The 21,428-nt window shown below is 32.0% G+C and overlaps 1 protein-coding gene and 1 pseudogene across 1 annotated transcript; one reads left to right on the plus strand and one right to left on the minus strand.

Moving 5' to 3' along the window:
- Positions 1-662: 662 nt before the first annotated feature.
- LOC149533537 (protein NRT1/ PTR FAMILY 2.13-like) lies at positions 663-4,383 on the minus strand. The gene is made up of 4 exons (XM_089806642.1): positions 3,987-4,383; positions 3,442-3,659; positions 2,786-3,351; positions 663-1,698 (listed from the first exon to the last, which is right to left on the minus strand). The coding sequence occupies exons 1-4, from the start codon at positions 4,288-4,290 to the stop codon at positions 804-806; spliced, it is 1,983 nt and encodes a 660-aa protein (XP_089662768.1). The 5' UTR covers positions 4,291-4,383; the 3' UTR covers positions 663-803.
- Positions 4,384-18,834: 14,451 nt separating this feature from the next.
- The window catches only part of LOC149533538 (uncharacterized), a 16,758-nt pseudogene continuing 14,164 nt past the window's right edge, over positions 18,835-21,428 (plus strand).

Here is a 21,428-nt window from a genome sequence, read left to right on the forward strand (position 1 = left end):
ACACATATGTTAGTAATAATAATTTGAAGAAATGACCTCAAATTCTAAAGATAATAATTAAAGTAAGTGCCAAAAGATAAAGTATTTTATAATAGTCCACAAGGTTGACAATAAGATAGGTGATAGATGTATACATGAACTACATTCATGAGGATATGTTAGGCAATTAGAGGAATTCTCTTGTATTAAGAAGACAACACATGATTTCAAAATTAACCACCAAAATAGATATCATGTTTCTTTGAAGAAAGTCAAATAATACAAACCTAAAAATTTAGCCATATCAATAGTATTGTGATAGTGCATTCAATATATAAATTTTTGTTTATCTACTATCATTGATTTTAAAATGATATCATGTTAACAAAAAAAAATATTAATTTATATTCAAAGTATTTAATATTTAGATTATAGTTGATTTATAAAATACATTAACTAATAAATCTTAAATCGTTTATAAAAATAATTCTATATCATTATATCAATATATTTTAAAAATATTTAATATATATAAAGAAACATTAAAATAGAATGATACGAAATAAATTCAAAGATGAAACATTTGTTCATGAAAAAAAACTAACAACAAGTATGTGGCTATTTATAGGCTTCAATCAATAAAGATCAAAAACATATACTTAGAATGCAAATATAGATACACATTACATAAATAAATAATAATTAATTAATAATAAGATCTTAAACCCCCACCTCATAAATATATTTTTATAGTATTGCGTATAAACAAATATGCATAGGCTACAACATACATTGCCCCGCCTTTCCATAGAAGTCGTTCCATATCACACTTGTGCTAACTTTTGGCTGTTCTCGATTAAGTTTTTGGAGTTTGGCTCGGGTTGATTAGAGACGACAATTTTGTATCTGTACCATTGAGCGCAGAGCAGGAAGTAAAGCAAATTGATTGCTGCAAGCCCTGCAAGAAGCCAGTAAAAATAGTCCAGTCTGCCCTTGTTCAGATTCTGACCAAGCCAGCTCTCTCCATTACGTCCACCTGTGTAATTATGTATTATGCTAACCAGAAAGCTGCTCACATAATTACCGATCCCCATGTTGAGGAAGAAAAGCGCGCCCGCAACACTCCTCATGTTTTCCGGGAACTGACTGTACAGAAACTCGATGAGTCCGATTGCGCAGAATGCCTCTGCCAATCCGGCCATGGAATACTGCGGAACCAAAAAGAAAGCCGTCATGGGAATCACGCCTTTGGGTTTCTCCATAAAACCGTGGCCTAATGCCACGTTCCGCCGCTTTGTCTCAAACACCGCCGCCAACGCCATGGAGAAGATGCACAAGAACAATCCCACCCCGATCCTCTGCAAAAGTGTTATCCCATTTCCGCCCTTACTCATTCGCCTCGTGAATGGCACTATCACTCTGTCGTAGAATGGTAAGAAGAGAGTCAGAACTAGCATTGTGAAGATTCCAAATGAGCCAGCGGGGACTCTGAAGTTGTTTCCCAGGTGCCTGTCCATTGTTTGTGCTTGCAGTACGGAGAATGTGTTCAGCTGAGCGAAGCAGACGAATATGTTTATTCCAGATAGACAAATAGGCGCTATTCTTAACACTGACTTTAGCTCTTCCACTTGCTGGAGGCTGCATAATCTCCATGGATCTGTCGCTGAACCCTCTGTTTTCAAGTCTTGTTCTGTTTTTAACGCTGCTTTGTTCAGAAACCTGATCAGTTTAATACAATAATTAGTCAGAAAGTTTGCTTAGAATCAGTAAGCGTAGTTTTGGTTATTTGCCCACATGGATATAAAAGCGGATTTTACTTTTGGTATTCTATCGGTCTCCGTGTTCTAGTCAAGGTAGGGCTCGCAGATTAATGATATTCTCTATTACGTCGTGCTAAAATCATTCCTTCACTAATTGATGTGTTTAAATTATAGACATGTTTATTATAAATTTTTAAATGTACTCGGTATATTCATATTTCAATCTTACCGACTTTTTAGGGAGACTAAAATTGGGAAAAAGGAATGTTTTTTTTTGAATTTTTCAATTAGCAAGATGAAATGGAGGGAAATTGTTCATTATTATTGGATAACAATTTTTTAAAATGTGGACTGCTGTTTGCATAGTAAGAGCATCTTCAGTTTTGCTTTAAAAAAAAAAAAAAAAAAAAACCAGATATTTTGAAATATTTGTCCATCTCTACACACATATAGATTATAATATTTTAAAAAAAATATAAATATAAGAATTATTAATTATATATATATATATGTATATAATAATCACAAATTATGTTTGTATTCAGACATTTTAACTTTAAAAAAATATATAAAAAATCATCTAAAACTTGTACCTTCGCATAAATATTAGCTTGCTAATCTCTCTGAATTTGATAATATAATTATTTTTATTAATCTTTCTAATCACACTTTATGGTTTATCAATGATAGATGATTCAAATATTGATGATAATCAAATCTAAAAGTATAACCAATTTATTGTAAGGAATTGATAATAATAAAATTGTCCTTATTAGCAACTTACGAGTCGCCGGGCCAGGCTAGAGCAAATAATGGTACGATATGGAAGCATTTAGTATCCTACATATCCTGACAATTGTTACGAACTGGAAATTAAATAAGAATAGTGACTGTTCGAAAGGAGAGATCGGTTATATTAATGGTCTATATTACCATATATCGTCAATACTGGATATAGGGAAATATACTTATTACCCTGGTTTCCATTCCTTGAATTAGTACGTTAATGAAGAAGACAGAATTTAATCGAGTAAAGAAGCGCTTACGTGAATTGGTGGGTTAGAGCCATTTTTGATTTGAGGCTCCCTTTCATCGGAGGGTCGTAGAAATCCTCTGCCCGAGCCTGCTCTGAAGGTAATCGCAGATGGCGTTTCTTCAATGCACAAACTATTACTTGTGCAAAGCTTGTCATGGAACTCCCCTCAGGACTCACGAGAATGTAAATCCCCTTACCGAGGAAGAAGCAGCTCACAGATATGAACATTAGAGCAGATGGAATGCCCAGTCCCCAACTCCAACTTATACTATCCTGAATATACACAATGATTGTGAGCGCTATCATGACAGCTATGGTGAAGGAAAAGTAGTACCAGTTGAAGAAGCTCTGAATGCTTCTCTTTCCCTTCTCACTAGTGTAGTCAAATTGATCTGCTCCGAAGGCTATGGAGCATGGCCTGATCCCACCCGCACCAATGGTCATCATTGCAAAAGATGAATAAAGTAAGGTCTTTTGCCCCAGCGATGCACCCACACACACCCCATTCCCGTTATTATTACATGCGGATGGTCTCAAGCTAGGAAATATGGCCGTCAAGGTGAGAAGAATCATTCCCTGTAACACACATCATACAAGATTGTAACACAAAGCTTTTGAACAAAAAATATGGTAGAACATGAAGTGACTAGTGTAAGAGTGGCATACAATTAGAGAAGCTAGGCAGCCCAATGCAATGGTCCAGTAACGACCAATATAAGAATCGGATAGGAAGGCACCAAGCAGTGGGGACATGTTGGTTGTGCCTGACCATACATTAATAACAAACGAAGCCTCAACGTTTGTCATGTTGAATTTTGTGGTTAAATACACCACAATATTTGCCAGAAGACCAATGGTTGCCAATTTCTCGCACGCCTCGTTTCCTACACATGCACAAATAAAATCAAGTCAATTTGTTGAGAGCGTAAATGGTATCAGAAACATCATACACTAAGTTGATTCGTAGATTAAGCGTATTAAATAAGAAACCATATGCTATCTGTAGCATAGAATAAGATGATTTATGAGGCCACGACGTTTTAGGACTTGAAATGATCCCACAAGTTTTGTGAATTAATAATACCATGACATCAGATTGTTCAGATAAATTATCTGACCCTTTATGACACGCATTTAGGATTCAAAAGAATAAAATGGGTCTTGAGAGGGGAGAATTATTGTAAAATTGCTTTAAAAGATAGATCGCTTACCTATGATATAAGGCATGGTTTTCCATCCGCCTGGCTGATTGATCACTTCTTCTGCTTCCTCCTTTTTGAGGACCGAGACTGCCATTTTTGCTCCATCAGTCTGGTGAGGCATTAAACCACCTAAGATTGCAGATCCATTCTCACTAATAACTTTGTCGCGGTCAATATCTCTTGATTTCAGTTCTGCTAATTGGTGACCCATTTCCAGTTGCAGGTGTTTGCGGGCATGTGAAGCCATGACCGTAGGAATGCAATGAGAGAATAAGATTATGTTACCCCTGCCTATATATAAGAAATGGCTCATACGTAAACTATGTCGGTAAGAAATCTGGGTGGTACATTGAAACGTATGTAACAAAGATCATAATAATAATTATTGGCAGTGTAGTAGGTTGGTGTAGCCTTCATATTAATTTCAGTGCTTGTGGTCATTATTGTATCGCTTTAGATGCCAGTACAGAGAAGAAGATGTACATCTCATGGTGAACGAGTTAGTTGTTCACCTAACATTCCAAATACTGTTTAATTGTATGCATGGTGAATTAAATATTTTTAATTACAATATTATGGGTAGCTTTTTTAGGTTAAATTTGATGATATTTCGCTTTCACTTTGTTATAAATATATCTTTAGGAATAGTTCTTATTTTATTATTTTAATTATAGATTTAGGGTTTTTTTATAATAAAAATATGTAGATAAAGTGTCATATAGGAGGTTATTGACAAAAATTCTTGATAAAATATTATTTTCTAATTTAGTTATTAGGGATTTGTAAGAAAGTTTTGTCTTTATACATGTGATCAATATTAACTAGAAACAATTGATTGTAAGTCTAAGATGAGCATATCTCTACCTCATCATTAGAACTCTCTAAGATATGTATATATAACCATGGTATTCCTTTAGTCATAGTTTGCTTCCAAAAATTTGTGTCTTGCAACCTTCCTTCTCTTGCTATTATTTTGTAGCAAGCTAACCAAATAAAATTATTAAGCTACAATATCTTATCTAATGGAAGCACTCATATTATTTAGTCGACCACCAAATTGATATTGTTTAGGAAACCAAGGAATTTATTCTTGATTAAAGTGTCAATGATTTTCTTTATCAATCTTTATTAATTATTTACCCTCTCCACTATCCAATATTGTTAACAGAACAATTGATAAATTTTATATGTAAAATTTATGATTGATTGTACTTAGGTTTAGGACTATTTTCACAACCCTGGTTCATTCCCATGTTGACAACTTCATTAATGAGTATAATTTTTACAACTAGAGTACTAGGCACCTTTGTCAAAGAAATATAGCATCAAACTTTAAAAGATGAATGTTATCTTTGCAAATATCCAAAAATTTCACCCTAATCTCAATTTTCCATGAAAACTAAATTTCTATATAAGATTAAAATATAAATACAACTAACTCCACCTCACTCATTTCATATTCCTATCAATGTTTATGTCTTGCAAGCATGTCCAATCTAACATATATGAAGTAATTTTGAAAAAAATGTAATCAAGTAGGAAAAAGTTCAAGCATACAAATTTACAAAAACATATCAATTTTAAATATTGAGTTTGTCCATGATAGCATGCATTGATATCATCTAGAAACATCAAGAATTATGTGAGACTTAATGTTAAGGTTTTCATATTTGAGTTAATATTTGAAAATTCAATCATTTTATTCTTATGTTCTTCTAAGAATATGCACTATTACGATTATTGAATTGTTTTTGTGGAGGTGGGAAACCAATGTAGATTTTGACATATGCAAGCTCATACAAAACATAACCCTTCTTCCCAAGTTTCTCAATGTGTGAATTTAGACATGTGACAATGAGTGTTTTATATTTACGCATGGTAGATTGCTAGATAGGTTTCATTTCCTTGGTAATAATTTAAAATAATTGGACTAAATTATCCAACAAATTTTTTTCTCTATTTTTAGCTCAACTTTTTAATGATAGGTCTAATGCCAAACACCTTAACTATGTTTTTACTTCTTTCCTTAATCACTAGCACCCATATTAAGGTGACTGACACAAAATTATAGTATTTTGGCATCAATATACAAATCAAGGGTCCTTTCTATTTCTTATCTCTAGATATAGCTGATTGAGATAACATTCTATTCTTTATTTTTTTTGTTAAATTATTGAATATAATTGATTCTACATTTTAATGCTTGATCAAACATATATTAATTCAAATTCCATTGCACACCCAAAAGTAACATAGAACTCAAGCAATCATCTCTTCAATTAGGATTTTAGTTGAATTTACTTATTTTCCTAGTGGTCATATATGTACAATTGAGATATTAGTTTGCACTCATAGGATACGATATCATTTCCAACATAAATTAAAAGGAATTCAATAAAAATCATTTTATCTAAAATATTCATCTATTATATTTTGTATACGGATATTAATTATATCTATTGCTTTTGAAATGGCATTTTACAAGAATGTATGAAATATAGTAGATACATATCAAAAAATAACGTTAGTTTGTAATATAAAGAAGGATATTCAACAATCCATCCACTATTTCTCATTGTGTAAAAGTGTTAAAGGGAAATCTATAGGGTTTTATACTAAGTTGCACTACATGGCATGTATATTAAAGGTCATAGACATAAGTATATTAACTCTGTAATATATTTAATTTTATGTACATTTTGTGAAAGAATGTTTACAAATGTTGGATTTGTTGTTCTCTAAGACTTTAATTTAATTTAATTTCTCAATCTATATACTTAGCAAAATTGTCAATTTCTAAAAGTCTACATGTCTAATATCATGATTGGTGAGACCCATAAATTAAAGCTTGAGTAGAACTAACTAATTCCTCAATTTTAGGGTTATTTAGATCTCATTAGAGAGATTCCTCCAACTCTTATCTATGCCATGAATTATTGTGACATTAATCTCTATTTTATTCTAGTTTTGAAATTAAGAAGCAACCAAAATGGGGGTTGACCCAAAATTAGAAGAGAACAATTGTTATTAGAAATAAATAAAAACCTTTAGTATTAATGAAATTTGATTTGTAGAAAATTTAATTCAATAATCATATTGTACAAATGTTTAGAAAATATAGTTGTGGTTCATAGCCTAAATATAAGTTAAAAAATATATTAGGATAAATAACAATTAATTAAATGTAAAAGTAGAAACTAAAAATGTGTAATGGTTACTTGTTTAGTTTAAATATCTAACAAATTAGAAATAACATGCATACATGATAATGTCATGGCTCTCATATCCTAGTTAGTTCATCTATATCCTTCTTGGTCATCTTAGTAGGAACAAGGATTATACCAACATTATCTAATATAGTGACTAGTCACTAGATATATCATTTCCTTTACTATCATCATGAGTTTAGCTCCTATCAAAAATAAGTAGTCATAAATTCTTTTTAGGACTATCTTGAGCCACTTAGGCTCATCAAATTCCTCATAATCCATATATTGTGTTGATTACAAATCTTACATATGTATATTGATGATGATTTTAATCATGTTTGTTATTGCTGGAAAATCACTAAACTAGTAATATCATTATCAAGAAGATAGAAAAATAGGTAAAAAAACTAAGACAATAGCTAAGTTCAAAGAGACTTATCAATGAATAGAAATAAATAGATACACTAAACAATATTGATAAAGGCAATACTCAAAGTATAATTAGTAAACTAGACTATAACTAAGTCTTATCAATAGAAAGGAAAATAATTTATTATTAGTAAATAGAGAATGAAGTAAGCAAGTAAATGGAATTTTTTTTTTTGATGAAATGAACATGGGATGATGAATGAGAGAGATACAGTGAATCTAGAAAAAAGATAAAATGTGTTATACAAATTGAGGGATAAAAGAAAATGATTTATAGAGATTGGTGAAGAGATTTAAGTGATGAATTCATTGAAGGTTTAATGAATGGAAATAAGGTTTATTACCACCTCAAAAATGATAGAATAGATTGAATGCAATTTGACATAATGAAACATATTATGGAAATTTTGATAACTAGACAGGTTCAACAGGAATCCAAGCAAACATAATTATGGAATATATAATTTTTGAAGGTGGAGAAAAGATCAAAATAAAAGGAGAACACAAAGATTCATTACGAGTTGCTAAAACTTGTAGAGAGTGAATGAACTAAGTACATAATCGAGGAGCAATCACACAGAAGATCACATAGCATTTATAGAAGGTTACAAGGAGTAGAATGAGATTTTAAAGGATCTAACAAGGTTCTAGAGAAATCAATTATAGGTCATACCCTTTTTTTTTTATTCTTAAAAATTTTCAACAAGTTTGTGAGAACCCTTAATCAAGTAGTTCGTAGCAGAACTAGAGGTTTGTAATTAAACTATTTGTAAATCATCTAACAATGTGAACACTTTAATAGTTGGATAAAATCCTCTAATAGGGTAGTCTTTAATAGGACCAAAGACACTTTTAATAGGGTAGTATCAGTCACTCCTAACATGGTGAGTACCTCAAAAGGTGAGAACATTGTACTAATAGGGAAACCTTATCACTGGAGTGATGAGTTGTGGTTGTCATCCCCATGATTTTTTTTCCCTCTAACCAAGAATTTTTTCCATGACCAAAAATTTGATGTTATGTGTGTCGATTTTTATTACATTGCAAATTTATTACAACAAGTGAATAGTTTGTGATTATCAATTGAAGTGTTTGAAAGGTTAGAAGATTGTATTGATAAATAAATTTTCATTACTAATTCACCCCCCTCTTAGTACCTATCTTTCAAATAATTGATATTAGACTATTGGTTCTCTAGAGGGAAATTTTAACAGCTTGATAGTAGATCTGGGATAATGGAAAGTTATTGGTATTAGAAGTAAGTGGAAGAAGCCCTAGAACTTGCAAACAAATAGATGCAAGATATAAAAGACAAATTAAGGACCTCATTTTCCAAAAGGAAGGAACTATTAGAATAGCTGAAAATAATTCAAGATAACATTGAACAACTATCTAAAGGAAGTGTTAATTCCAAAGAATATTGTCATTCCAGATCTATTGAGCAAGGATGATGCACTGATTAGAGAATTGACCAAAGTAAAAAGAGAAAAAATAAAATTAAACCCTAAGAATGAAAGAAGTACTTTAGAAGATGAGAGTAGCCAAAAGTGCAAAATATGTCCTTGAATCTGAAAAGGGGAATGGTGAAGAAATAATTAGAATAAAAGATTCAATCTTATGAAGACAACAACAACAAATGCACACAATGAATGAACAAGTAAGAGGAATGGGTTATGAGAAGTCACAAATATAGGTAGAGAACAAAATATTGAAAGAAGAAAAGTAATAGCTAAAAAATAATCTAAAAGTTGACAAGGAAATCAATGAAGCTTACAAGGTTTTAATAGAGCATGCAAAAGATTGATGAATAATTAAAGAGTCAAAGAAAAAATTGGTGACAGATCTATATTGGGATACACCAGCAACAACAAATTTGAAGTTGAGAGTCATCCAAATCTAGAACTAACCAAAAAATACAAAACCCCATAGATCATATTATCATGCAAGGTAAGAAGCCTAATAACCCTACCTATTATAATTATGGAAAAATTGGTCATTTGACAAATATTTATAAAATAAAATAAGTAATCATTCCAAGAGGCATCTCATTTAGTGGTTACTTCTATCATTGCAATAAGTATGGGATAGATCTTATAAGTGCAAATCTAGACCAACCAATAGATTATTTGAGAAAATCTGTTTAGGCTACTATTACACATGCAATCATTATAGACATAAGGATGAAAAATCTAGAATAAGAAAGTCATCATTAAGTAAATCCTACAAATTGACCTAAACTATGTGAAAGAGAAAGGTAACAATCCTTATGTGCTTTACATGTGGAAAATCTAGATATCTAACATTAAATTATAGTTTCGGAAAACTAGAATAAATTATGAACCTTGGAGACCAATATATTTGCCATGTTATATTTTTACAAGTATGGACATGCTACATACAACTATGTGTATCAATTCTCTACCAATAAGGATAGGAAAGGCAAAGGAATTGTTGGTCAAGAACAAGTCAAGGAAGAAATGAAGAAAGTAAGGACAAAGAAAGAAGAAATCATTACTACAATAGGTAACCATTTCCTCTCTATCTCAAGGGATTCATATTTTAACTAAGAGAGTAATTGTTTTCTTATGGACTTAGAACTTCTTTGACATACATACATACATACATGTATGTATACATATATATACTTACACAGACACACACACACACTCATCTTTATATTTGTGTATATGTGTATATATGTAGATATATATATACATATACATATACATACACACACACACACACATGTACATATATATATATATGTGTGTGTGTGTGTGTGTGTGTGTGTGTGTATGTATACATATATGTATATATGTATACATATATGCATATATATATACATGTATGTATGTATATGTATATATATACATATACATATATATATATATATATATATACATATACATATATATATATATACACACACACACACACACATACATATATATACATACATATATATATATATATACACACACACATATGTATGTATATATATATGTGTATGTATATATATATATATATGTATATATATATATATATATATATATATATATATGTATGTATATATATATGTATGTATGTATGTATGTATGTATGTATGTACACACACACACACACACACACACACACACACACACATTATGTATGTATGTATATGGGTATGTGCAGGATCATGGTGGGACAAAAAGTGACGATGTCAAAAAAAACTAGTTTCAAAAATGTCAAAAAGTATTTTGTAATTTGTGTTGACTTTTTTCTCCCAATCATAAGATCAATGCAAAAAAACCTTTACTAATCTTATCAAGTACTTGATTTATCATGTATCAAATACATTGGATATTTGATACCTATGTATGGGTTTCAAAAAAATAAAAGCTTATTTTTGTCATCTTAGAATAAGTTAAATTATTATTTTTTCACTTCATTTCGTTCATTTTTGTTTAAATTTAGGTTATTTTAATGAAAATGTTTTTTTTTTTAAATTTTGGTTTATAAAATATTCATTCAAATAATAATTATATGTTTATTTTAAATATAAACAACAAGGCTAACACTAGCCAACCTTCAAACACTCCCCTACCAAACGCTAATCCCCAAAACAATCCACAACCACCTCCAAATGAAGAGTTACCCTCGCAAAACCCTCCACATATTCACAATTTAATACAAGAAAACCTAAATCAGTTGAAGAGTATCCAATAGTCTTATAACAATATCCTTGCATTATCTCCCATGCTATCCACTCTCAGTACTATTTTGGGAAATATTTCGACCCTTACTAAGAAACATGATGCAACTCTTCATTGGTGTGACCAAATGCATGCCTAGTTTGATGATAGCTTAAACTATGATGGTGTTGTTGGAAATGTAATGATGACCAAGTGACTAAGAGAGGGGACATGGGGTGAATCAGGAACCACTTAAAAATTCTTTTACTTAATCCCACTTTATTATATTATCTAATGTTTTTTCATTCATGGAACATAAAATAATAGAGTAAAAACACCATAACACTTTGACATAGAATTTGGTAACCCAGAAACCCTCCAAGTAGAAGGTAAAACTAGGGTGGGGATGACATCCACAATCCTTCACTGCTACAACAATAAAGTTGGCCTATTAACTCTTATAATTAATTACTTCTAGTGATCTACTTGGTTAAGAGTAAGAGCTATTAGGTCCATCTTGTGAAAGGATTTATACAATACAATAAACTATGTACTCAGTTAAGAGATTTTTGCAAGGACTATTAGGTCCACCTGGTTCGAGGATTTAACTAATGCACCTATTAGGATGAATCTTTGGATTGAACTTTTCTTTGTAACTTGGTTTTTTGAATAAAATCCTTTGATGTAAATTGATCACCTGAATGTGATAGATAAGTCTTTACCTTTCCTGTACACTACTTGTAGCCTTCTAATTACTTTGTTCTTTCATATTTTGTTTGATGTTATGTTCTTCAATTTATTGGTCTTGTTTGGACAATAAAAGTAACTTATATTTATATCCATCCAAATTAATTGCATTAACAAGTTGGCTAAATAATAGTTTCAAAAAATAATTTACCAAGTTGGCTCAATATTGATACTTGAGTCCAATTATCCACTCAGGTGACATGCTGACACATGGTCAACATAGTGTAACTTAATAGCTGTGGCATTCAATTAACACTACACATTTAGTTCACATTGATCACTTGACAAGTGAAGATGAATTGGTCAACATGGGTAGCTTGGTAGACACTACTTGAAGCCAAATTCTTGGTTGATACTACAACTTGGTTGACACTACTCACTGCTAGCTTAGTTAACATTGTTAACATGGTTTACATGGCTCTACTCGACAATAGTATAACCATACAAAATGACTAAGTGTTTTAGTACTAATTGACAATATGTCTTGCCATAAGGTCTACAATCTCCCCCTTGGGTATTAGTGAGAAAAAAACTTATAAAAAGCTTTGATCTTCAAATCTATAGTAAAAAATGCCCCTTTCCATGTGCTTGGACCTACAACTCGGTTATGACTAATATATATATTTTTTTCAAAACTAGTTTTGTTTTTCTTCTTTTTGCATATCTTTTACACAACTCCTATGCTATACATATTTCCTCTTATATTATACATATTTCCCTTTACATGCATATATACATACTTTCCCCCTTGTTTTTGCTACAAATGCCAAAATTTATAAGGTTGTGCCAAAATGAGAGAGTAAATCATGATGTACCTTCAAAATCAAAGGCATGATCTCATCCTAGTTATCTTGAAATTCCTTTAAGACATACAAATCTATCTAAAGATCAGCTAATAACTCGATCATATGCTCCACCACTAAAAGGTTTGAGTCCTTAACTAGTGTCTTTGCATGATTCATCCTCTTCTGCATAATATCCATATGGGAAGCATCATACTCTAAAATCTATCAATGTTGCTCTTATTCTGACCTCTTCTCTTTAAGTTCTGATTGAAGATCTATCAAAAATTTGATTTTTTCAAAATGAGTTGAACTAGAACTTGGGTTAAGTGTCAACTGACTAGCACTATCCTTCAAGTCCATATCAATTTTAGCCAGTTTATCCTTGATTTTTTTGGTGAAAATTATTGAATCACTCAATTTTACAAATAAGGACACAACATTATTTACAACATTCTCTAGTGTAGCCACAAGAGTAGATATCTCTACTTGGTCAATGGCAATTTTCTGTGCTACATTTTCTAGAACTTTGCATTCAAATTTCCTTTCAATTTTTTTTAGAATTTTGTCCCATCCATTTGCATCTTTATTGAACTTATGCAAAATTTAAACTACTTGTTCAATGATGGGAGATTTTTAATTTGCCTCTATAGATAATGCATCCAAAAAAAATTCTTTGATATCCTCAAGGACTTTGCTTCTATCCCTTTCTTCCCTTAGCACCTATTGCTTGGCTCTTTTCTTCCATAGTTCTCCCAATATGTCCATTTTCTTGACAGATAGATTAGATTGGTCCCAATTTGGGATGACACTCTCTTCATCTAGGTCAATATCATCAACAATTTCCCTTACCTTTGACATTGGTAGAGGATGAAGGTATGCTTCATTTTCTCTTACCTCAATCCCTCTTTTCTTGAATGTTCAGTTGAAGCTTGACTTCCTTATCTTCTTGCTTAGTTAGGCTTGCCCCTGGACAAGTCAGTGCCTATTTATCATTTACCACTGGGGTAGATGAAGTATTTTATTTATTCTCTTTATCACTAGATTGAACTATGTTCAAATCTTTAGAATACATCTTAGGTATTTCCTTGATTAACTCTAAGCATGATGGAGAGAGAGCTTGATTTAGAGAGGTTGGACGAGATGCCATGACCTCTACTACAATTTTCTCAAGATTAGACTCTTCAATAGTTTAAATCTCTGATAGGTCTCCCTCTTTTTTTAGGTCAAAAATATTTTTCCACATATTAGATGTGGATTGTACAAAATCCTCAATTTTTTTTGACTAAATCTAAAATGATTTGAATCTAGGAGTCTGATTGATTTCATATTTAGACATTTCCTCCTCTATTTCCTTCTTAGAGAAGTTTGGCATTAGCTTCGTTAGAGTTTGTTGTTTAATTTCCTTCTTTTTCTTGACTACATTTGCAAAATGGTGAGAAACAAATTTTAGTAAGGTTTCAGAAGCATGCCCTTTGAGTTCAGTGGGTTCATACTTCCATCTAACCATTTTCTCCCCTAATGCCTCTTTAATTTGCTTTTGCTCCTCTTTCTTTCTGGAATCCTATTTGGAGAAATTGAATCCTACTATTTGGTGTAGAAGCACCCTCAACAAATGAAGCACCTTGATAAATTTCAAGGAAATATTCAAGGTCCTAAGAACCTATAGGATAGGTTAGAAATAGTCGCCATGCATTTGGACCCACTTGTAAGGCTCAGTTCTAAGTTTGGCACAATTATAAGCCCTTGGTCAGCTATGGTCAAAGGTTTCTAAATAGCCTATAATCTTAGGATAGATTTTTATTTTAATGTTTTAGCATGTTTTGGTCCTAGTTGGATCATTTAGGTGAAGTTTGATCATGTTTTGATAAAAAGTTGCAAAAGTTGCACAAATTGCAAAAGTTGTTAAAATGTTATCAAGAAATTTTTAGCAAAATGTTTTATATTTTGTAATTTCAATCCCCAATAGCCAAGTATAGTTTGAAAAGATATTTTCACCATTGGTTATTTCTATATAATCCATTGTAGGAGGGTGGTAGGATAACGCTATGTACTTTTGCCTTTGAATCAATAAAATAACTCAGATTTCCTACAAATTCTATGTTGTAAGAGATTTTATAGATGGTTATATACACACCAAGGCATTCAATCTATATTTTTGAATTTTTTCATGAAATACCTCTCAAATGCACTTGGTTTGAAGTCTTGATCAATCTCCTAACTCAAGATATTGAGGTTTTTGTAGAAGTTATTTTAAAAAGTTGTCATACCTAGGGTTTCAAGCAAAGTTTGCCATATCTTGGGATTTCACCACGAGAATCTAAAAACCTCTGGTGAAATCCAATTGTTGATCATGTACATTAGATGGTTTTGGTTTCAAGTTTTAATGTGCAGGTGGAAAGGAGAAATTTGATGCCCTAGGCATGTAAGTCACATGTGCATGCTTCTAGTGTTGGTCAAAATCTCCCATAACTCACTCCAAAGTTGTCATCAGGATCTAAAATCAGGTTTATAAAAAAAATTATATTCCCCTTCATGATCCAATTGTTATTTTGATGTTTGGGCATTGAAAAAGTGTACCTCCCTTGTATTTGGAGGCCTATTAGGGCTAGTCGCCTAAAGAAGAAACTATGTCAAACTTAATTTTTTTGAACCCTCTAGTCTCGGTGATTTGGCATGTTTTATAAACCCCAAAAGGGTATCTAAATATATTATTTTATTATAGGGTTATGTGGAGATTTCTGAAGTTAAGTCTATTTTTTCAAAATTAAGGGATACAAGTCTAAAGTGTGGATTTGTGAAATAACTTTTGGTTAAACATTGCATAGTAAGGTTTTAACCTTCAATCCACCTTATAATGGACCTCAATAGACCAAAATTTCATCCTTGAGTCACCCCTAGTCATATTGTGTGTTTTTGGGGTCTTGTGTCAAAAGTTGTCATTGTGCTTGTAAGGACAATTTGTGATATGTTGTCTTGTATTAAGGGGTTCTCCTTGTGATTGGAATTTCCTTATTTGGGATAGGTTGTTATAACCTTAAGATTATAATTTCAGCACTTGTGATTGGTTCTTGAGCACATTGGTAGGGTCAAAGCCACTTTTGTTGGACATTCCTTTAGTGAAGAGGATCTAAGGGCTAATTAGTCATCTAAGACTTACTACACCAAACCCCATTGCATCAACATTTCACTTCCTTCCCTTACTGATTTTCGTTGTTTCTCAAAAGTAGGCAAGGGATTCTTCAGAGAGATGATTCGAGTGTTATATTCATCTTCATCATCATCATCAAGTCTCAATTTCTTTCTTGGCTTTCTAGGCTTGGTGGCTATAATCACAAGGGTATAAGACCTTTCTGATTTCCTTGATGGTGACTTTTCCCTCAAGTCTTTGTAGGTTCCTCTACCTCTTCTTCTTCTTGATAACTTTTCTATTCTTCTTCCTCTTCTACATTATTACCTTTATCCTTAGTAAGCATGCGAGGGGAATCAAATTTGGCAAATTTCTTCTCAAGTTTTTCTAACCTTTTCTTTCCTCTCTTCAAAATTTTAGGAATCTAAATCTCAAGTGAGACTCTAGTTTTTTCTTCCTCATAAGTTTCAAAATAGGTAGCTTTAGGATCTGTAGGCTTGTTGATGAGAGCCTCAATGATGTCTCTAGTATCATCAATGTTGACCTCATATGCTAGAGGTTTCACCCATGCAATCCTAGGTCTGACTGCTTGAACATGCACTTTATCATAGTCAACTAGGAAGCATATTTCTTCTTCATAGTCATCAACTAACTATTTAGGGATCCTAAACCTATTATGTATCCTTTCTTAAAAATTTTCAAACTATACATCCATGATGCTCTCAAAATTTTCACCCATTTCATCAATGAAACCATTGATCTGATATAGAATAGGTGTTTCCTTCTTCCATACAAAATTTCCTTTTGATGGAAATAATTTTTTCACATAAATGAATAAATAGATAAAGATTGAACCAAAATTTACATGTATGTGTCTTTGATTCTTGGATGCTCTCAATATTCTTTCTCAATTAGATGAGTTGCAACTTGGTGATGTCAAATGACAAATTGTTCTTGACCACTTTGAATGCCAAGCACTATCTTGCAAGATACATTGTTTTGTTGACTTGAACTATAAATATTGTGTGCAATGAAATGAATACAAGACTTGATCTCTATTTCTATGACATTTTTCAACTTCATTCCTCTTCCATCCCACTTAGCTAGGGTCTTCTTTTCCAGCTCACCTCGAGCTAGGGTTTTGGTAGTCTTAGGTTTGTCGAGCATAGCATACCTCATAACTTAGTGTACCATTTTCTTTGATATCTTCACTAGTTTCTCTAACCAAAATTGCATGTCATGTACATGACTCAAAATATACCTAATCCACCTTACTTGAAAATTCCCCAGAGTATGGAGAATGTGGGTCAAACTCTTGAACTCTAGATATTTGTGCTTAGGTTTTAGGGTTCCATCCTCACACAATGCTTCATACACCTAGTTCAGCTCAAATGTGCTCAATTCTTGAATAGAATAGTGATAAAATGTGTGGATATCATGAATCAAGAGTACCTTTGAAGAAATTAACGAGTATGCTCCCATAGGGTCCTTTTCTTCAATGATCATAGGGTATAACTTGAATTGAGGTGCTTTGTAGACCACGTTCTTCACCAATATTTTAGAACCTTTCTTAACCTTTGTGCTTGATGAAGCTGCAATAATGCTCGGTGGATGAAGATGAACTTTGCCATGACTTAGCTTCAACAATTTTTTTCTCTAAATCATTCAAGGCCTCTAAATCGCTTTGTAAATTGAAATTCATGGTGAATAATAAACCTTTGATTCACCTTTTATGAAAAAAAATTACATTTAAGTCACCATAAATGCATCATACAAAAATAGTTGTCATAACTTGGTTAGTTCTTCGAACTTGCTCGGCATGAACTAATATAAGAGAAGCTCAAGTAAAACTACCTTTTCTTCATAAATACCATTCAACCCAACTTAACTTGGTTAAGTCTAAGTAACTTGGTTATAACTGAGATCTAACTTGGTTAAACTATGACTTGTCCCAATGCATCTAGTATGTAGATTTGGACTTCCTTACATATCTAGAACTGATGTATGATAGCTTGTATGCCCAATTCCAATTGTCTCCTTACATGCTTTATTTAGATATGGTTATTCCACCAAACTCGCCATTATGGGTGCCAAATTATTCATCACCATGACTTGAGCTTTCAAGGGTCTTCCTTACCCATTCACTACTACATTTAACCTCATTTTTCTACCAAAATTTTTGACCATCAACTAAATAAGTTTAGGTTGGTCGGAATGTTAAGGAAAAAATTTCTTTTTTTTACATGTAAGCCCCGTGTTGGTCGAAGTTTTGACCAACACAGGGGTGTTTCAACCAACACAAAGCTTACATATTAAGAAAAAAGAAAAATTTCATTCATTCACGTGCATGGGTAAAAGAGAAAAACTTTCATTAATTTGTGAGCAATTCTAAAGTATGAGCATAGGCGGGAGAAAAATTGGGACTTCATTGCCGTGAGGACAAAGTTTCCTGAGCATAGGTAGAAGAAAAATTGGGACTTCATTCCCGTGAGGACAAATTCACCTGGCTTTTCTCATTGTGGCTCTACTAAGAGTAAGGGATTTTTCTAAAACAAGGAGAAGATCATAGCTATTTATTTTTCTATGTTGGATACGTTTAGGCTTCAGCCTATGGATTCCAAACCTCTGGGTGCCAGGGAAATGGTGGATGACCTAGTTTTGTATGTTGATTGTTTGATAACTTCTCCTACCTTGGAGCCTGTAAATGATGTCAATGTCACAATGCTGCCTACCTAGATTTTGGGAAAAAAAAATGTGGTATCATCCTATCAAATTGGATCATCTAAGAAAATTGATGAAGAGGGAAGCGAATTCATAGAATGTGGGATTTACCAGGAGGAAGACATTGACAAGAGTATGGAAATACCATGTGCCTACATTGGCAATATGAAGGTATGTGCATTCACTTGGAATCTCTATTTATTACTATCTTTCTTGTTTAACTAGTTGACATATGAGAAGGGTTTGTCTATATGGTTAGGTTTTTGTTTTGGCTTGATTAGTGAAACCCTTTAAGTAGGACAACTGAGGCTATGTGTTTGTGTGTTGATTGCCATGTGAATAAGATGCGAGTTCTATTCAACTAATTATGTTTCTTAATGCTTTGGTGAGCACAGATTTATGTATGAAACTAAGAGCTCTTTCATAAAACAATTAAGGTCATTAGCACATGACTGAGATTTGTACAATTAGTAGGTTTTTTTTTCTGTTATTGTAATGTATACTCCTATTTTCATTGTAATCATAGAAATAAATAGATGATTCATGTGCTCATAATCTTATAATTTTAGCTTGACATATAAACAAATTCTTAAAATGGAATTGTCTTATATTTGCATTGTAAAAATATAATTGACTTCCACATTCCGTTTAGGTTGAATTAATTTGAATGCATAGCAAATCCTTTCCTCTTTAAACTTTATTTAAAGACCTACATTGTGGTCTATACACAGGCAATGTGTTGTTAATATTTCTATTTATGGTTTGGGATTAAGTGGTTTGAATTTTTTTATGTTTAGTTGAACTCTGGCAAGGTTGTAGCAGTTGGACCAGGGGCTCGCAGTAAGGAAGGCAACACCATTCTTCATAGCTTTAAGGAAGATGATCATGTTCTTCTACCTGAATATGGTGGTAATGAAATCAAACTAGGAGACAAAGAGTAACTTTGCATCATTGAATGTTTATTTTCTTATGGTTTTAAAGCATGATTTGTGTAATGGGTGCATTGGTCTTATATACAAATTTTACTATGTAAGAAAAGTTCTAAGAAATGACACTAAATTTGCAAATTATCCCATGTATAGATTTCTCTAATGTCGATTGTCATCTTTTGTTGTCAATGTTGGAATTAGATATCATTTGTATTGGGAGGATGACATTCTTGGAATTTTGCAGGATTGAATTTGGCTACAAATAAGGTCTACAATTTTGAATTTAGTAGTTAGGATGAACTATTGCATCAAGGAAAGCTAATTAAGATTTGGAGTTTGAGAACAACACAGATGATTGATTGTTTTGTTTTCATAGTATTTGTTTAAGCAACCTAAAAAATGGAATGTCATCATTGACATTATTCATCGACGAAGTTGTTATTGTGTACTTTGGAAAAATAATATTTAATATGAACTCAAGATATTTCAAAAAAATCTCTGTTTCAAAGTTCTTTTGATGCATGGAAGAATAATTTTATAGGAGAAAATACACATTATCTAGGAAATCAGACAAGGCATTAAGTTCAAGTGCTTCTTTAGAGAATAATTGTCAATGAAATTTAATGTTGGATTTAAGATTGTCTTGTTATGTAGAACAAGCATGAGCACACACACACACAAACATTTTTTTCCCAAAATGTTTCCCCGATTAGTGATGATCACACATGCTGTTTTCTTTCTAATATTTCTCTACCATGAAATCACATCAAATGTGGAAAATGTGCATGCACTCATATACATTTCAAATCTGAAATCTATTGAAAGAGAAAAATAAATTTGTTTACTTAGTATTGAATGTGTTTTCTCTTGTTTCCTTTATGCTTCTTATTTCCATCCATCTTATCTTGATCTTTCAAGACTCTTTTTGAAAGCATGTCTTGAGAGAAGATCTATTTTTTTAAAAGCAATCACGATTTAAAAATAATGTAACATGAACAGATACTACAAATCATCATTGTAATCATCATGAGAGATAAAGATGTGTTTTGTTTCCACTACTGGAGATATTCAAAAACTTCCTGACTCAGGGTTCTATTGGCTGTTGTCTCCTGCAGTCTCCGAGTCTTTGAAATTTTATGCTCCCTGCCTGAAAACCTAGGGAAAAACTCATTAAAAGAGAAAATAGAAGATAAATAATAAAATAAGATTGCATAATGTTTCATTCTGGTGTTCTTGATGCCACAAAAATCCATGCAAAGTAATAGTGTGATCAGGTCTGCTGACAGTGTATACATTTGGGCATAAAACTATTGCATGACTGATTTTTGTATAGAGAATTGCTTTAGTGATTACTGTTCTTTATGACTAATTTTTGTAATTTACTATTATTGTTTTCAAAGTTCCACTATTAGTCAAAATGGTGTCCAAGTACTTGTCTCCAATTTTTTAAAATTAGTTGTGCTAGTACTGGTACCAGTCTTCAAGTACCCTTGTCTCCTGGAGACCATGGTAATAATAGATTAACCATCACTTTTTATCCTTTGAAAGTCCATTAAATTGTTTTAATGAAACATCTAGGCCTGCGAATGGCAAAAATAACTTGTATCATCAAAACCTTTCTAAACTATAATGTATAGAAAGAAGTTCATGGGATTGCTTTTTCTTTATTCAAATTTGTTACTTTGCTATTTGAAAACACATTGATTCAAGGGTGAGGATATATTTACCAAACTGTATGGCAATAAATTGTGATGGTAAGCCCCCTACCAAAATCGTGGTTATTGAAGTTTTCACTATTTAATGCTTCCTTTAGATTGTTACAATAACATC

Source organism: Cupressus sempervirens, chromosome 10, assembly GCF_028749045.1.
Source record: "Cupressus sempervirens isolate cs-2001-9-10 chromosome 10, ASM2874904v1, whole genome shotgun sequence".
Taxonomy (NCBI): Eukaryota; Viridiplantae; Streptophyta; class Pinopsida; order Cupressales; family Cupressaceae; genus Cupressus; species Cupressus sempervirens.

Coding starts and splice junctions, on each gene's coding strand:
- LOC149533537 (XM_089806642.1), bottom strand. CDS start 4,290: ATGAGCCATTTCTTATATATAGGCAGGGGTAACATAATCTTATTCTCT. Junction 3,660..3,986: donor AACCATGCCTTATATCATAG/GTAAGCGATCTA, acceptor GTGCATGTGTAG/GAAACGAGGCGTGCGAGAAA. Junction 1,699..2,785: donor GCTCTAACCCACCAATTCAC/GTAAGCGCTTCT, acceptor TAAACTGATCAG/GTTTCTGAACAAAGCAGCGT.